The sequence below is a fragment of the Erinaceus europaeus genome, chromosome 13 (genome assembly GCF_950295315.1).
Source record: "Erinaceus europaeus chromosome 13, mEriEur2.1, whole genome shotgun sequence".
Taxonomy (NCBI): domain Eukaryota; kingdom Metazoa; phylum Chordata; class Mammalia; order Eulipotyphla; family Erinaceidae; genus Erinaceus; species Erinaceus europaeus.
The window spans coordinates 59,816,710-59,831,249 of record NC_080174.1 but is presented as its reverse complement, the minus strand read 5'-3'; the positions used below and the strand labels follow the sequence as shown (position 1 = coordinate 59,831,249).

The 14,540-nt window shown below is 45.6% G+C and overlaps 1 protein-coding gene across 2 annotated transcripts in view; it reads left to right on the top strand.

The window, feature by feature from the left end:
- Positions 1-2,856: 2,856 nt before the first annotated feature.
- The window catches only part of LOC103112008 (fatty-acid amide hydrolase 1), a 31,550-nt gene continuing 19,866 nt past the window's right edge, over positions 2,857-14,540 (top strand). The window contains exons 1-2 of one of the 2 annotated variants that reach the window (XM_060205955.1): positions 2,857-3,174; positions 14,102-14,215. In XM_060205955.1, coding sequence (XP_060061938.1) covers positions 2,980-3,174; positions 14,102-14,215 — 309 coding nt within the window. In that variant the 5' untranslated portion in view covers positions 2,857-2,979. The remainder of the gene's footprint in view (positions 3,175-14,101; positions 14,216-14,540) is intronic. The other variant, XM_007521366.3, reaches the window with a different exon arrangement.

The window sequence follows — 14,540 nt, the reverse complement described above, 5'->3', positions numbered from 1 at the left end:
CAGCCTGACTCCCAATCTAATCTCTTCTATTCTATTCTAATCTTTCTTCATTAGAAAGCCCTGTCTTTTATGTCTTCTGAGGCGGAAGTGTCAGGAAGAGGAAGTAGGTAGGATAGGGGGTGGGGAGAAGGAAAATAGCGTGTGAACCAGTGGGGATTAAACCAATGAAAACAATGATTAAATAGACCAGAGTCAAGCAATGCAACAGAAGAGGTCTTAGAAGAAGCAGAACTTAAAAGCATACCAACATGAATACACATACTGACCAGTGGAATAGAATTGAGAGCCCAGAAGTAAGCCTATGGACATCTAATCTTTGACGAAGGTGCCCAGACTATTAAATGGGGAAAGGGGAATCTCTTCAACAAATGGTGTTGGAAAAAATGGGTTGAAACATGCAGAAGAATGAAACTGAACTACTATTTTTCACCAAATACAAAAGTAAATTCCAAGTGGATCAAGAACTTGGATGTTAGACCAGAAACTATTAGATACTTAGAGGAAAATATTGGCAGAACTCTTTTCCGCATAAATTTTAAAGACATCTTCAATGAAACAAATCAATTACAAAGAACACTAAGACAAGCACAAACCTACGGGACTACATCAAATTAAAAAGCTTCTGCACAGCAAAGGAAACCACTACTCAAACCAAGAGACCCCTCACAGAATGGGTCTTTACATGCCATACATCAGACAAGAGGCTAATAACCAGAATATATAAAGAACTTGCCAAACTCAACAACAAGAAAACAAATAACCCCATCTAAAAATGGGGGGAGGACATGGACAGAATATTCACCACAGAAGAGATCCAAAAGGCCGAGAAACACATGAAAAAATGCTCCAAGTCTCTGATTGTCAGAGGAATGCAAATAAAGACAACAATGAGATATCACTTCACTCCTGTGAGAATGTCATACATCAGAAAAGGTAACAGCAGCAAATGCTGTTACACTGCTAGTGAGATTGTAAATTGGTCAAATTGTAAATTGGTCAAATTGGTCAAATTAGTCAGCAGCAAATGCTGTTACACTGCTGGTGAGATTGTAAATTGGTCCAACCTCTGGAGAACTCTCAGAAGGCTAGAAATGGACCCACCCTATGATCCTGCAATTCCTCTCCTGGGGATATATCCTAAGGAACTCAACACACCTATCCAAAAAGATCTGTGTACACATATATTTTTAGCAGCACAATTTGTAATAGCCAAAACCTTGAAGCAACCCAGGTGTCCAACAACAGATGAGTGGCTGAGCAAGTTGTGGTATATATATATACCACAGATCTCTTCTGTGGTATATATATATATATATATATATATATATATATATCACATATATATTCATTGTCACCAGTAGTAACCCTGGTGACAATGAATAAATTAAATAAATAAAAAATAACAATAAAAAATGACTTAACTACAGACCTTCTTCCCTGATCCTTTAAAGTCTCCCTGTGCTGTTTTCCTGAAGGTACATACCTTGGGACTGCCCTTTGGCTCTGGTCCTGAGTCATGATTTCTATTCCTTTTGCTTATATTTCATGCCTATTATTTCTCTCCAGTAGTCAGTCACCGTTACAACCTCTCTCCCACCCCAATTTTGCAGATAAGGGAACTGAGGTGGAATAGATTAGTTTTTCAAGGCTACGTATTACATGGCAGAGTTAACATCTGAACTGAAGCCACCTGGATCCTGTGCTTAGACTTCACAGAGAGAAACTGCGAAGAGAGGAGGAAGATACCTGCAGCCCTGCTTGAGACTTCCCCCTTGCAGGTAGGAACCTGGGGATTGAACCCAGGTCCTTAGGCATGGTAATGTGCTCCCAATCAGCTGCTTTACTGCCTGGCCCCTCTGCATGTTTCAATGATGAGTTCTGTCTTATTTGTGCTTCTGCTCTTTCACTGAGTGTCGGATGGTTTGGGAATGACCTCTTCACAGAACCAGACAGCTAGGCATGTTCTAACCCTTGACTCTACATTTACAGTGAAGGTGAAGGATTTAATCAGTTTACAGGTGCTGGCCCTTATCATTTTAAATTTCCTTAGGTTTGTTGGGGGGCAAATGACATACAGCACATAAAGTGTGTGAGGGAGACCTAGATGGATGCAGTGTGTGTGTGACAGAGGTGGGGTGGGGAAGGAGGAAGATAACTCTACTCAGCTCTAACTGTGAGAGGTGTCTCCAGGTGAAGTGTGCTGGAGTTTTCTTGGCCAGATATTCTTTCTGCTTCCTGGTTGTGAAATACAAGCAGACTAGGACTGGAAAATATCTGAGCAAAAGGACCAGTGAAAGGTGGTTTGTCCATGAAGAGCCTAAGGTTAGACAGGGGCCTTCAGTTTGGGGAATGGAAAAGGCGGCAGTAGGTGTGTCACTCAGAGGAACTTGCTCATCTGTCTAGGTACCCTGGGAAGCCCCCCCCCGGCCCCCCCCACAGGTGAGAGACAGGAGGTGGGTAATGTGTGCATGACCCTGGCTCCAAGGTTCTCTAAGAAAGAATCTGCTAAATTGTAGACAGTCATCATGTCCATGAGCTCAGTCTGTCACTGCTCCAAGTCTTCTAGGTTGGCCTTAGGCTCAGAGAATTGGGGTTCTGAGGTGCACAGGGTGGAGGCCGAGCTGGGCCGAGGCGCCCAACTGCTGCTAATTCCCAGCTTGCCAGGGTGTAGACAGAAGGCCCTTGTATGCCGCCCCTCCTGCTCCGCTGAGCCCAGAGCAGGAGAACAGAAGAGCGACCCCAGGCGGCAACCCTGCAGCCCCGCGACCTTGACAGTTGCGCGCCCGGGTGGGTCGCCCGCTGCCCGGCAACCGCGCGCCCCGCCCGCCAGCCAGCTCCGCCGCGCCGCCTCCGCCCGCCGCTCCCGCGCCTCCGCCCGCCCCTCCCGCGCCCGCGGCGATCCAGGCCGGGTTTTGCAGCAGAGCCCCCGCGTGCAGGCGCTGCATCTGTAGCCCTGGGCAGCGGTCGGTGGGGGAGACCATGGTGCTGGACGTGCTGTGGACCGAGCTCTCCGGCGCCTCTGGGACAGCCCTGGTTTGCTGTTTGGTGGCGGCGGCCGTGGTCCTGCGCTGGTCCGGGCGCCGGACGGCTCGGGGCGCGGTGGCTCGGGCGCGACGGAGGCAGCAGGCGGCCCTGGACACCATGGACAAGGCGGCGCAGCGCTTCCGGCTTCAGGTGACCGCCCGGGTCCTGGCCCGGGGTGTGTGTGTGTGTGTGTGTGTGTGTGTGTGTGTGTTTCGTGTTGTGTGTGTGTTTCGTGTTGTGTGTGTGTTTCGTGTTGTGTGTGTGTTTCGTGTTGTGTGTGTTGTGTGTGTGTTGTGTGTGTGTGTGTTGTGTTGTGTGTGTGTGTTTCGTAAAGGGGGGGGCGTTCTGCAGCCGCGCTCCAGCTGGAGGAGCAGGTGGAGGGAGGGCAGTGCAGGTGTGTGGGCAGCGCAGGTTTTAAGTTTCCAGAAGCCTTCCTCTCCCTAGTCCACTGCGTGCACTTTCAGAGCAAGGAAGGGCAAAGGGGACAAGAGGAAGCGGACAGAGCAGGTCGAGGGGCTTAGCTTTATGCTGAAAAATATAAAGACCATTGACTCGTAAGAATGCTAAATCGCAAATATGAGGACCGGTAGGATGCTAAGAGCTCAGGATTTGGGGATCCAGGAGAGGTGGAGGAAGAAATCAGGAAGAATTTACAGTTCAAATAAGCAGATTTGTGCGTGAAGCAAAGGGGGAGGCGGACTTGCCCAAGTGCACAAGTGCCTTTGATGAGCAGGCTGGAATGGAAGTTCTTACTGCCCACGTGCAGTGGCCAAGCCCCTGCACTCACCCTTTAGAGGCAGACTTAGCTCCACTTATCTCCTGGGTGGTTTGCCAGCAAGGTTTTCTTCTGGGTCCAGAAAAGGGAGGCGTTAGAGGCAATGGTCCCAGTTAGAAATCAAAATGCTGAATTGTGGTAGTCCCCTCCCCTCAATATTTTCTTTACTTTTTAAAAATTTTATTCTTTTTAATATTTTAATTTATTGAATAGAGGCAGAGAGAAATTGACAGAGGTGGGGAAGATAGAGGGAAAGAGACAGAGAGACACCTGCAGCCCTGCTTCACCACTTGTAAGGCTTCTCCACTGCAGGTGGGGACCAGGGGCTTGAACCTGGGTCTTTCAGCACTTAACCAGACTCACCACTGCCTGGCTCCTTTCCTTTCCTTTCTTTCTCTTTTATTTTATTAGTGAATGAGAGTAGAGTGAAGATATACCTTGCCTGGGCTCAAACCTAAGACCACATGCCTTCAAACTACTGCTGAGCCACCTTCTGCACCATGTACCAGTGCCTGATAGTTTTTGATATGTGCTAAGGGAAGAGGTTACCATGTTTTATAGGGGTAGGTGTTTGATAGGATCCGACAGGTAGGAGGCATTCCAGTTAGTGGGGAGAGCAGGAGCGATCTTGCTAGGAGACAAGGAGTAAGTCACAAAAAATTGCATTTGCCAGGGAGTCGGGCTGTAGCGTAGCGGGTTCAGCGCAGGTGGCGCAAAGCACAAGGACCGGCATTAGGATCCCGGTTCGAACCCCGGCTCCCCACCTGCAGGGAAGTCACTTCACAGGCGGTGAAGCAGGTCTGCAGGTGTCTGTCTTTCTCTCCCCCTCTGTCTTCCCCTCCTCTCTCCATTTCTCTCTGTCCTGTCCAACGACAACAACAATAATAACTACAACAATAAAACAACAAGCGCAACAAAAGAGAATAAATTAAAAAAAAATTGCATTTGCCAGATGTTCAGCTGTGGCAGGATTTTTGAGTTGAGAGAAAGCCCAGCAGCAACTCACTCAGATTCAGTCCTGTGGAGAAGATGAGGGAGATGTTAGGAATAGGGACTGGGCCTTGGTGCAGTCTTGATTATAGTAAAATTTGTAATGACACAAGCCAGTGAATCGACTCCACACCATTCCTGTATTCATTTATTCATTGAAGTCAAAGTGTATCTGGCTTTAGCCTCTACTTGTCACAATGACTGTCAAGTCAATCAACAGCAGCACAAGTTTTGGTTCAGAATTACACAAGCTATTTACATCTTTCCCTGGGGCAAGAGGACTTTAGCCTCAAACTGGAAAGCTTGGCTCTTCCTTGGAGGAAGTGAGGGGAATTCTACCTTTCAACTTTTCAAAGACAGTAGAAAGGCAATCTTAGAAGCCTTATTATTTTGAGCAGTAGCCTAAGGTATGGAGTTACTTTTATTTTATTTTTTATCACTTCATTGAGGAAATGTTGCTTTACATGACTATTGTTGTCACAGGGGTATAGTTATACATCTCCCAATGATCAGCCTACCCCATCAAACACCAAATTGTCATCTTCCTCTACCGTAGTTTACTGGGTCTCCAGAAGGAGTGGGATTTTTTTAAAAATATTTTTTATTTTATTTATTTATTCCCTTTTGTTGCCCTTGTTGTTTTATTGTTGTTGTCGTCGTTGGATAGGACAGAGAGAAATGGAGAGAGATGGGGGAAGACAGAGAGGAGGAGAGAAAGATAGACACCTGCAGACCTGCTTCACCACCTGTGAAGCGACTCCCCTGCAGGTGGGGAGCCGGGGTTGGAACCGGTATCCTTATGCCGGTCCTTGTGCTTTGCGCCACCTGCGCTTAACCCGCTGCGCTACAGCCCGACTCCCTAGGAGTGGGATCTTAACATCTATTCTGTATGTCTTGGAGATAGATAGATAGAACTCATTCTCCAACCCCTGAGTTTTTATACCTTTTAAGTTTTTTTTTTTATCTTTATTTGTGTGTTAGATAGACAGAAATTGAGAGAGAGAAGGGGATGATAGAAGAGAGAGAGAGACAGAGAAACACCTGCAGCCCTGCTTTACCACTCTTTTTTTTTTTTTGCCTCCAGAGTTATTGCTGGGGCATAGTGCCTGCACCATGAATCCACCGCTCCTGGAGGCCATTTTTTCCCCCTTTTGTTGCCCTTGTTGTGGTTATTATTGTAATTGTTGATGTTATTGGTTGTTGGATAGGACAGAGAGAAATGGAGAAAGGAGGGGAAGACAGAGAGGAGGAGAGAAAGAGACACTTACAGACCTGCTGCACCGCTTGTGAAGCGACTCCCCTGCAGGTGGGGAGCCGGGGGCTCGAACCTGGATCCTTAGCTGGTCTTTGCGCTGTGCACCATGTGCGCTTAACTGCTGCGCTACCGCTGACCTGGCTTTAGCACTCTTGAAGCTTTCCACCTGCAGGTGGGGACCGAGTTTTTGAGCTTTATAACATGTGCACTCAACCAGGTGCACCACCACCCGGCCCCATCACTATACTATCTCCCTGGGCCCTTGTGTGATTTTTAAACAGAGAAACACATTTTGGGGAGTCGGGCGGTAGCACAGCGGCACGTGGCACAAGAACCAGCATCAGAATCTAACAATGACAACGTCAATTAAAAAAAAAAAAAACACAGGTTTTTCTCTCTGTGTCTCTCTCTCTCTGCATCTCTCTCAAAATAAACACATAAATAAAAAAAACATAATAATAATTACAACAACAATAAAAAACAAGGGCAACAAAAGGGAAAATAAATAAATATAAAAATAATAATAAAAAAGAAACACAATTTTGAGGCTAAATACGCAAGTTTCTCTAGAAATTAGCAAAAGACTAAATAGAGGCAGGGGAGACAGCATAATGTTATGCAAACAGACTCTCATGCCTGAGGCTCCTAAGTCCCAGGTTCAATCCCCCACACCACCATAAACTAGAGCTGAGCAGTGCTCTGGTGTTTCTCTCTCTGTGTATCTCTCTCTCTGCATCTCAAAAAAATAAAATAAATACAATGAAAAAAAAAAGACTAAATAGAATTTGTTTCCACAGCCTTTAAGATCTTGGTTTTCCAGGTAAAGATGTCTCTATGTTCCCTGGTGCAGGGAACATAAACATAAAGGGAGATTTATTTCCATATTAATTGAGGGAGACATAGAAGGCCAGAGAGCTGTCAGCTGTACCCACTGTTTCTCAATGAAATTTGATTCAAAAGAATAAGTATACTTTATTTATTTATTTTTTATTAGCATGTGCCAGAGAAAGAATGAATATATATATAGAGAGAACTAGAGCATTAATCTGCTACATGTGATGTTGGGGATTGAAGTCTGGTCCTCGTGATTTATTTTTTATTTAGTTATTTATATTTTTAATTTTTAAATTATCTTTATTTATTTATTGGGTAGAGCAGTCAGAAATCGAGAGGAAGGGAGAGACAGAGAGGGAAAGAGACAGAAAGACACCTGCAACCCTGTCTCACCACTCGCAAAGCTTTCCCCCAGCAGGTGGCGGTTGGGGGCTCGAACCTGGGTCCTTGTGCATTGCAACATGTGTGCTCAACCAGGTGCACCACCGCCCAGCCCCTGGACCTCATGATTTTAAGTCCAACACTTTTTTAAAAAATTTATTTCTTTATTGGGGAATTAATGTTTTACATTCAACAGTAAATACGATAGTTTGTACATGCATAACATTCCCCAGTTTCCCATTTAACAATACAACCCCCACTATGTCATTTATCATCCTTCATGGACCTGTATTCTCCCCACCCACCCACCCCAGAGTCTTTTACTTTGGTGCGATAAGTCCAACACTTTTAGCTACTGAACCTGGCTCCCTTCTCCTTGCTGCTGTGGCCTCTTTAATTATCTCTGTGTCCCCCACTCCCTGCGCCTTTTTCTAAAAAGCAGGGGAAAAAAAAGAATAAGTATATACAATATTGGCACATTTTGAGGGTAGCCTGTCCTGAACTCCAGCAATGGCAAGGAATACCTAAAGTCAGCAAAGCACTGAACAGCACCTGGGGGACTTCTAGCAATTTGCCTTATAGTTCCTGTCTGATAATTTCTGGACAGAACTACCTGGGAACTCAATGACCTCCTATGTTCTGGGGTTTGCTAGAGGACAAGGAGTCCTGAACCATTAATAAATCATCACAAAATGGCTGAAGTCTGAAGTAACTCTAGTGTAAGGCATGTCATAGGAGGCTTAGCCTGTAATAACCCTTTGCCATTTTCCCCTACATTCTCTCTTAATGGATTTTTCTGTCCTATTTAGACTCAAGAGAGGGACATCTATTAACATAAGGTTCTGACTGGGAGAGACACCCCAGAACATCTGCTTATGCCTCTATACTTAACACAGTTTTACCTAAATAAATACCTTTCCTCTGATCTCTTATTCCTTGTATTGAATTCCCTCTGGTCTTACATGTCCATCTAATCTGTAGTTCCAGCTCCTGGTCTTTGCCAAGTGTATCTTTTTAATTTTTTTTTTTTTTAATTTAAGAAAGGAGACATTAACAAAACCGTAGGATAGGAGGGGTACAACTCCACACAGTTCCTACCACCCAATCTCCATATCCCATCCCCTCCCCTGATAGCTTTCCCATTCTCTATCCCTCTGGGAGCATGGACCCAGGGTTGTTGTGGGTTGCAGAAGGTGGAAAGTCTGGCTTCTGTAATTGCTTCCCCACTGAACATGGGCTTTGACTAGTTGATCCATACTCCCAGTCTGCCTCTCTCTCTCCCTAGTAGGGTGGGTCTCTGGGGAAGCAGAGCTCCAGGACACATTGGTGGGGTCTTCAGTCCAGGGAAGTCTGGTCGGCATCATGCTGGCATCCGGAACCTGGAGGCTGAAAAGAGAGTTAAGATACAAAGCCAAACAAATTGTTGAATGCCAAGTGTATCTTAAACTTGACTTCCTTCTTCTCCTCTCCTCTCCTCTCCTCTCCTCTCCTCTCCTCTCCTCTCCTCTCCTCTCCTCTCCTCTCCTCTCCTCTCCTATTCTCTTTTCTCTTCTCTTTCATTTTCTTCCCCCTCTTTCTTTCTTTTTAAGATGTATTTATTTATTTAAATATTTATTTATTTATTCCCTTTTGGTGTCCTTGTCGTAGTTATTATTGTTGTTATTGATGTCATTGTTGTTGGATAGGACAGAGAGAAATGGAGAGAGGAGGGGAAGACAGAGAGGGAGAGAAAGGTAGACACCTGCAGACCTACTTCACCGCTTGTGAAGCGGCTCCCCTGTAGGTGGGGAGCTGGGGACTTGAACCGGGATCCTTCCTCTAGTCCTTGTGCTTTGCTGCCAGGTGCACTTAAGCTGCTGCGCTACCGCCTGACTCCCAAGATGTATTTATTAATGAAAGGGAAGGAGAGAGAGAGAGAGAATGAACCAGAGCATCACTCTGGCACATGGAATGCTGGGGATTAAATCCATGACCTCATGCTTGAGAACCCAATGTTTTATCCACTGCCCCACCTCCTGGGATTCTTAAACGAACCTTCCTTCCTTCCTTCCTTCCTTCCTTCCTTCCTTCCTTCCTTCCTTCCTTCCTTCCTTCCTTCTTTCCTTCCTTCCTTCCTTCTTTCCTTCCTTCCTTCCTTCCTTCCTTCTTTCCTTCCTTCCTTCCTTCTTTCCTTCCTTCCTTCCTTCCTTCCTTCTTTCCTTCCTTCCTTCCTTCCTTCTTTCCTTCCTTCCTTCCTTCCTTCCTTCTTTCCTTCCTTCCTTCCTTCCTTCCTTCCTTCTTTCCTTCCTTCCTTCCTTCTTTCCTTCCTTCTTTCCTTCCTTCCTTCCTTCTTTCCTTCCTTCCTTCCTTCTTTCCTTCCTTCCTTCCTTCTTTCCTTCCTTCCTTCCTTCCTTCTTTCCTTCCTTCCTTCCTTCTTTCCTTCCTTCCTTCCTTCCTTCCTTCTTTCCTTCCTTCTTTCCTTCTTTCCTTCCTTCCTTCCTTCCTTCCTTCCTTCCTTCTTTCCTTCCTTCCTTCCTTCCTTCCTTCCTTCCTTCTTTCCTTCCTTCCTTCCTTCCTTCCTTCCTTCCTTCCTTCCTTCTTTCCTTCTTTCCTTCCTTCCTTCCTTCCTTCCTTCCTTCCTTCCTTTCCTTCCGCACTGCTCAGCTCTGGTTTATAGTGATGCTGAGGATTAAATCTTGGGCTTTGGAAGCTCAGGCATGAACACTTTATTTATTTATTTATTTTACCAAAGCACTACTCAGCTCTGGCTTATGGTGGTATGGGGAATTGAACCTGGGACTTCAAAGCCTCTGGCATGAGAATCTATTTGTGTAACTATAATGCTGCTTCCCCCACCCTAAGGTATGAACACTCTATTGCATAACCATTATACTGTCTTCCCTGCTCAAACCTGACTTCCAGTGAAATAATTCAGCCGATGACATTGAAGGACAATATAGTTATTGATGAGACTAATATCAGTGACCTACATGGTCACATGGAAGTGGTGTCTTAAAACAAAATGCAAGAGGTAGAAAAATGTGGGAAAATAAAAGAGACATGAAGAACAATACAGGATGCCTGAAATTGGGACAGCAGGTTTTTCAGAAGGAGAAAAAAGAGACAGATAAGTTGGGACAGTAATTCAGCAGTAGTTAAGATTTCCCTCCCTGAAAGAAACTCACACACTTGGTTAGAGGTTGCTTGTCTGCTCTCCTGCCTGCTCCCTACATATTCAGTTTCCTGTATTCATGGAATTGCCTCTCAGAAGCACAGACTTTGGTGTCTTGTGAAAGAAAAAATTTCTCAAGTGCTTAAAAAACTAGCTAAAGATTTAAAGCATCTGTTATAGATTGTGTTGTCCACTGCCAACATGGAAGAACAGAGGAAACTTGCAACACTGAGGTCCCAAGTTCCATCCCTGCCCCCCATATCTCTTATAAATTAATAAGTAAATAAATAAAGTTGAGAATGGAAGGGAACTTGCTGATAGCTCCTAGTTGATATACTCAGGGATTTTGTGGGTGCCTTTTAGCAAGGTAAGGAAAAGTAGTTTTCTTCCTTCTTTTTTTTTTTTTTTTCATCAGGGTAATTGCTGGGGCTTGGTGCCTTGTACTACAAATGCACCACTCCTGGAGGCCATTTTTTCCCACTTCCCTCTTTTATCTTTCTTTTTTTGCATAGAGACAGAGAAAACTTGAGAGGGAAGGAGGTGATAGAGAGGAGAGGGACACACACACACACACACACACACACACACACACACACACACACACACACACACACAGCACTGCTTCATAACTTGTGAAAATGGGGACCGAAGGCTTGAACCCAGATGCTCTACTACCTGATCCCCCTCCCATTCTCTGTCTCTCTCTGTTTCTTCCTTTCCTTTTTAGATGTTTATTGAGAGAGAGAGAGAGAGAGATTCAAAGCATCACTCTGGCATGTGCAGTGCCAGAGATAGAACCCCATGCATATAAGTCCTGTGCTCTACCCCTGAGCAACTTCCCTGACCACCACATTTTTCTCCTGTAATATTTCATCAGAAAGTTTCTTGTGGATTCCTTCTCAGAAGGGAGGCTGCCACAGAGTGGTCCTAGAAATGGAGGGACTGTTTTCACTTTTTGTTTGTGTATCTTACAAGAAAAATCTATCACCAGGGATTAGTGTGTGTGTGTGTGTGTGTGGGGAGAATAACATAAATCCATTTTTCCCCATTGCAGTTCTTTACATTATTGGGGAAAAAAAAAGAAGAACTCAAAGGAGTGTTGTATTATTTTAGCAAACCAACAGAAGGGGCGGATTGTTCCTGATGTTGAAGCTGGAGCTGAAAGGTTGTGTGGAGTGTACTCAGCTCTGGGGGGTGGTGATGGTGGTGGTGACTATGAGTGGGCAGTGACTTGGAGGGGGTACAGAGAAGTCCAACAGGACAACTGCCTGGAAGCACTCCTGGGACCTGCTCTGGGCTTGTGGAGTGATGGGGAAGCTGGGTCTGGTTGGGCTTTGTAGTGTCTAGCAGGAAGGCTGGATGAGAGTGGCAAGGCTTGGGCAGGGCAATCCATGAGATGGTCCTTAGGAAAGAAAGGATGAGCACCAACAAAAGTCTTGGTAGAAGAAATGGAGAGAGACCTATTTTCCAGAGCTACTTAGGGAACTTGGTGACTGGCTGGGCGTAGGTAGGAGGGAGGAGGAGGAGCCCTGGTTGTGCCCTGTGTTCTACTTTAACACTGCCTTCTCTGATTAAAGGTTGTGCTATGGATTTCTGGATCCAATTCTAACTGGCTTTTGAAGACTTTCTTATACCAACAGACAACTCTGACATCAGGCGGGTTTTTGAGAATTCAGTGCAATTCTGGTACTATCTACCTGGAAACAGCATTAAATTCCTCAGGTTTAGGGTTCACCATTCCAAGTCTGCTTGCTCTCTCTTTTTCTTCCTTTTTTTTTTTTTTTTTTTTTTATTGCTACCAGCATAATTATCATTGGGACTTGGAGCCTGCATGACAATTCTACCACACCTAAAAATGGTAGCCATTTTTATTTTTTTATTTATTTAATTAGATAAGACAGAGATTTAAAGGGTAGAGGAAGATAGGGAGGAAGAGAGACATCTGCAGGCCTCTTCACTTGTGAAACTTCCTTCCTGTGAGTGAGGAGAGATGGTTCAACCCTGGGTCCTTGCACATGGTAATGTGTGTGCTTAACTGGGTGTACCATCACCTGCCCCCTTTAGTTATTCTTTCTTTTTTAAAATAAAGGATAATAAAGGATATAAATCAACAACCAGATGAAGAGAAACATAGGGTGAGATCACAGAATAGAAGGGTCTCTGTCATTGTAGAATCTGGTATTTGTCAAGGCAGCATGTGGAAAGATTTGTCTCATTCCCCAGCCTGAAAGCTCTCTGAAGCGTTCCTTCCTCCCTCCCTCCCTCCCTCCCTCCCTCCCTTCCTCCCTCCCTTCCTTCCTTCCTCCCTCCCTTCCTTCCTTCCCTCCTCCCTCCCTCCCTTCCTTCCTCCCTTTCTTTCTCCCTCCCATTTATCTTTCCTTCCTCTCTCTTTATTTCTTTCCTCCTCCTCCTTTTGTCATCACTGAGGCTTGAACAAGAGTTCAATGAGGATGAACTTGGGACCTCATGCTCCTGAGTCTGGTGCTGTACCTGCTGTGACACCTTCTAGGCCACTGAAATGTTTCTTTTAGATCACATTATTGCAGAGTACACAGAGAAGGAACCATGGAACATGGGGAACAGACCTCAGAGGGTAGGACTGAGCTCAATTGAGTCAGTCTGTGAGAAGGGTGAGGAAGCCGAAAAGGTGGAGAGCCTGGTGTGAAAGCTTCCCTATCAATGTCCCAGATAAAGTCCTTGTCCTTTTTCATCATCCACAAGAGAGAATTTTGGTTTTGCAGGAGTGTCTTTCCTTCCTGAACCCTGATAGGGCTTGAGACAGATTTCATGTGCCTGAGTATGGCAACAAGACCCAACACCCATTTTCCTCAACTGTTTCCAGTTCTCTCAGTGTCAGAGACAGAAGAGGCACCCAGAGAGGGACCACAGGGAGCTGGTGAAATAGTTTACTTGGATATTGTGCTGTTTTTGCCTTGTGAGCAACCCAGGTTCAAGTCTGGCTCCCAACACACTGAAGGAGATTTTGGTGCGGTGGTCTCTCTTTCACTCTGCCTTCTCTCTCTCTCTCTCTCTCTCTCCATATGAAGATTTATTGCAGAGGGACCTCAGGGAGCATCTCTCTGTCCCCACACCTGGCGACTTTTCATTCTTCAAATCACAGCTGAAATAAACTTCTTCAGAGAGGCTTGCGCATCCTATCTGAGTCAGTCCTATTGTTTGACATTATCTTCTTACACTACCCATGATTTGAACTTAGTTTCTTCCTCTGCGCAATAGAGCTTATGAAATCATAGAGTTCATGGCACTGAGCACTGCAGGAGTAATCATTTAGAGATTTTTAATAATCAGGTGGATCAGTAAAGTACTGAACTCTCAAGCCTGATGCCCCAAGTTTAGACCCTGACATCACGTACGCCAGAGTGATAACTGGTTCTGTCTGCCTCTCTGTCTCATTAATAAATGACAAGGAAAAGAAAATCAATGTGGGCCTGCTCTCTCCCTGGGTACCTCTTCTATCCAGCTTCTACAAGGGGTTGTCTGCACTATTCACAGGTGACAGAGTTTGCCCAGACTGGCCACTTTCCCAGGTTTCTGGTGCCAGAGCCTTGGGTGGACCTGTCTGTCTTGAATCTTGCTGTCTGACAGTCCACATCTGCTTGGGTAGGTGTGGGGGCGGGCTGCAGGGTATGAGCCTGAAGAATGGGGGGACTGATTCGAAGTGTCTCCCCAGAATCCAGACCTGGACTCAGAGGCACTGCTGGCCCTGCCCCTGCCTCAGCTAGTACAGAAATTACACAGCGGAGAGCTATCTCCTGAGGCTGCACTATTCACCTATGTGGGCAAGGTAAGTGGCACTTTCCCCCACACATGTGCTGCGCAGGCTGGGGATAAACCTGGCCCAGGGCTAGCTGGGTTGAGGGCCATGGGGCAGCCACAGTGCTGGGGGCTGTCACGGGGGAAGGAACCAGATGGCTGTGTGAATGGGGGTGTGGGGGGCTGGGGTGCACTGGGGGTGGGGGAGTGGAATTCAGTGTTCTGTCTTGGCCAGAGACCTGACTTTCGGTGCAAACTTTCTCTCTCTCTCTCTCTGTCTCTTTCTTAGCCTTCATTTATTTAAATTTTTATTTTTTTAATATTTATTTATTTGTTTTCCCTTTTGTTGCCCTTGT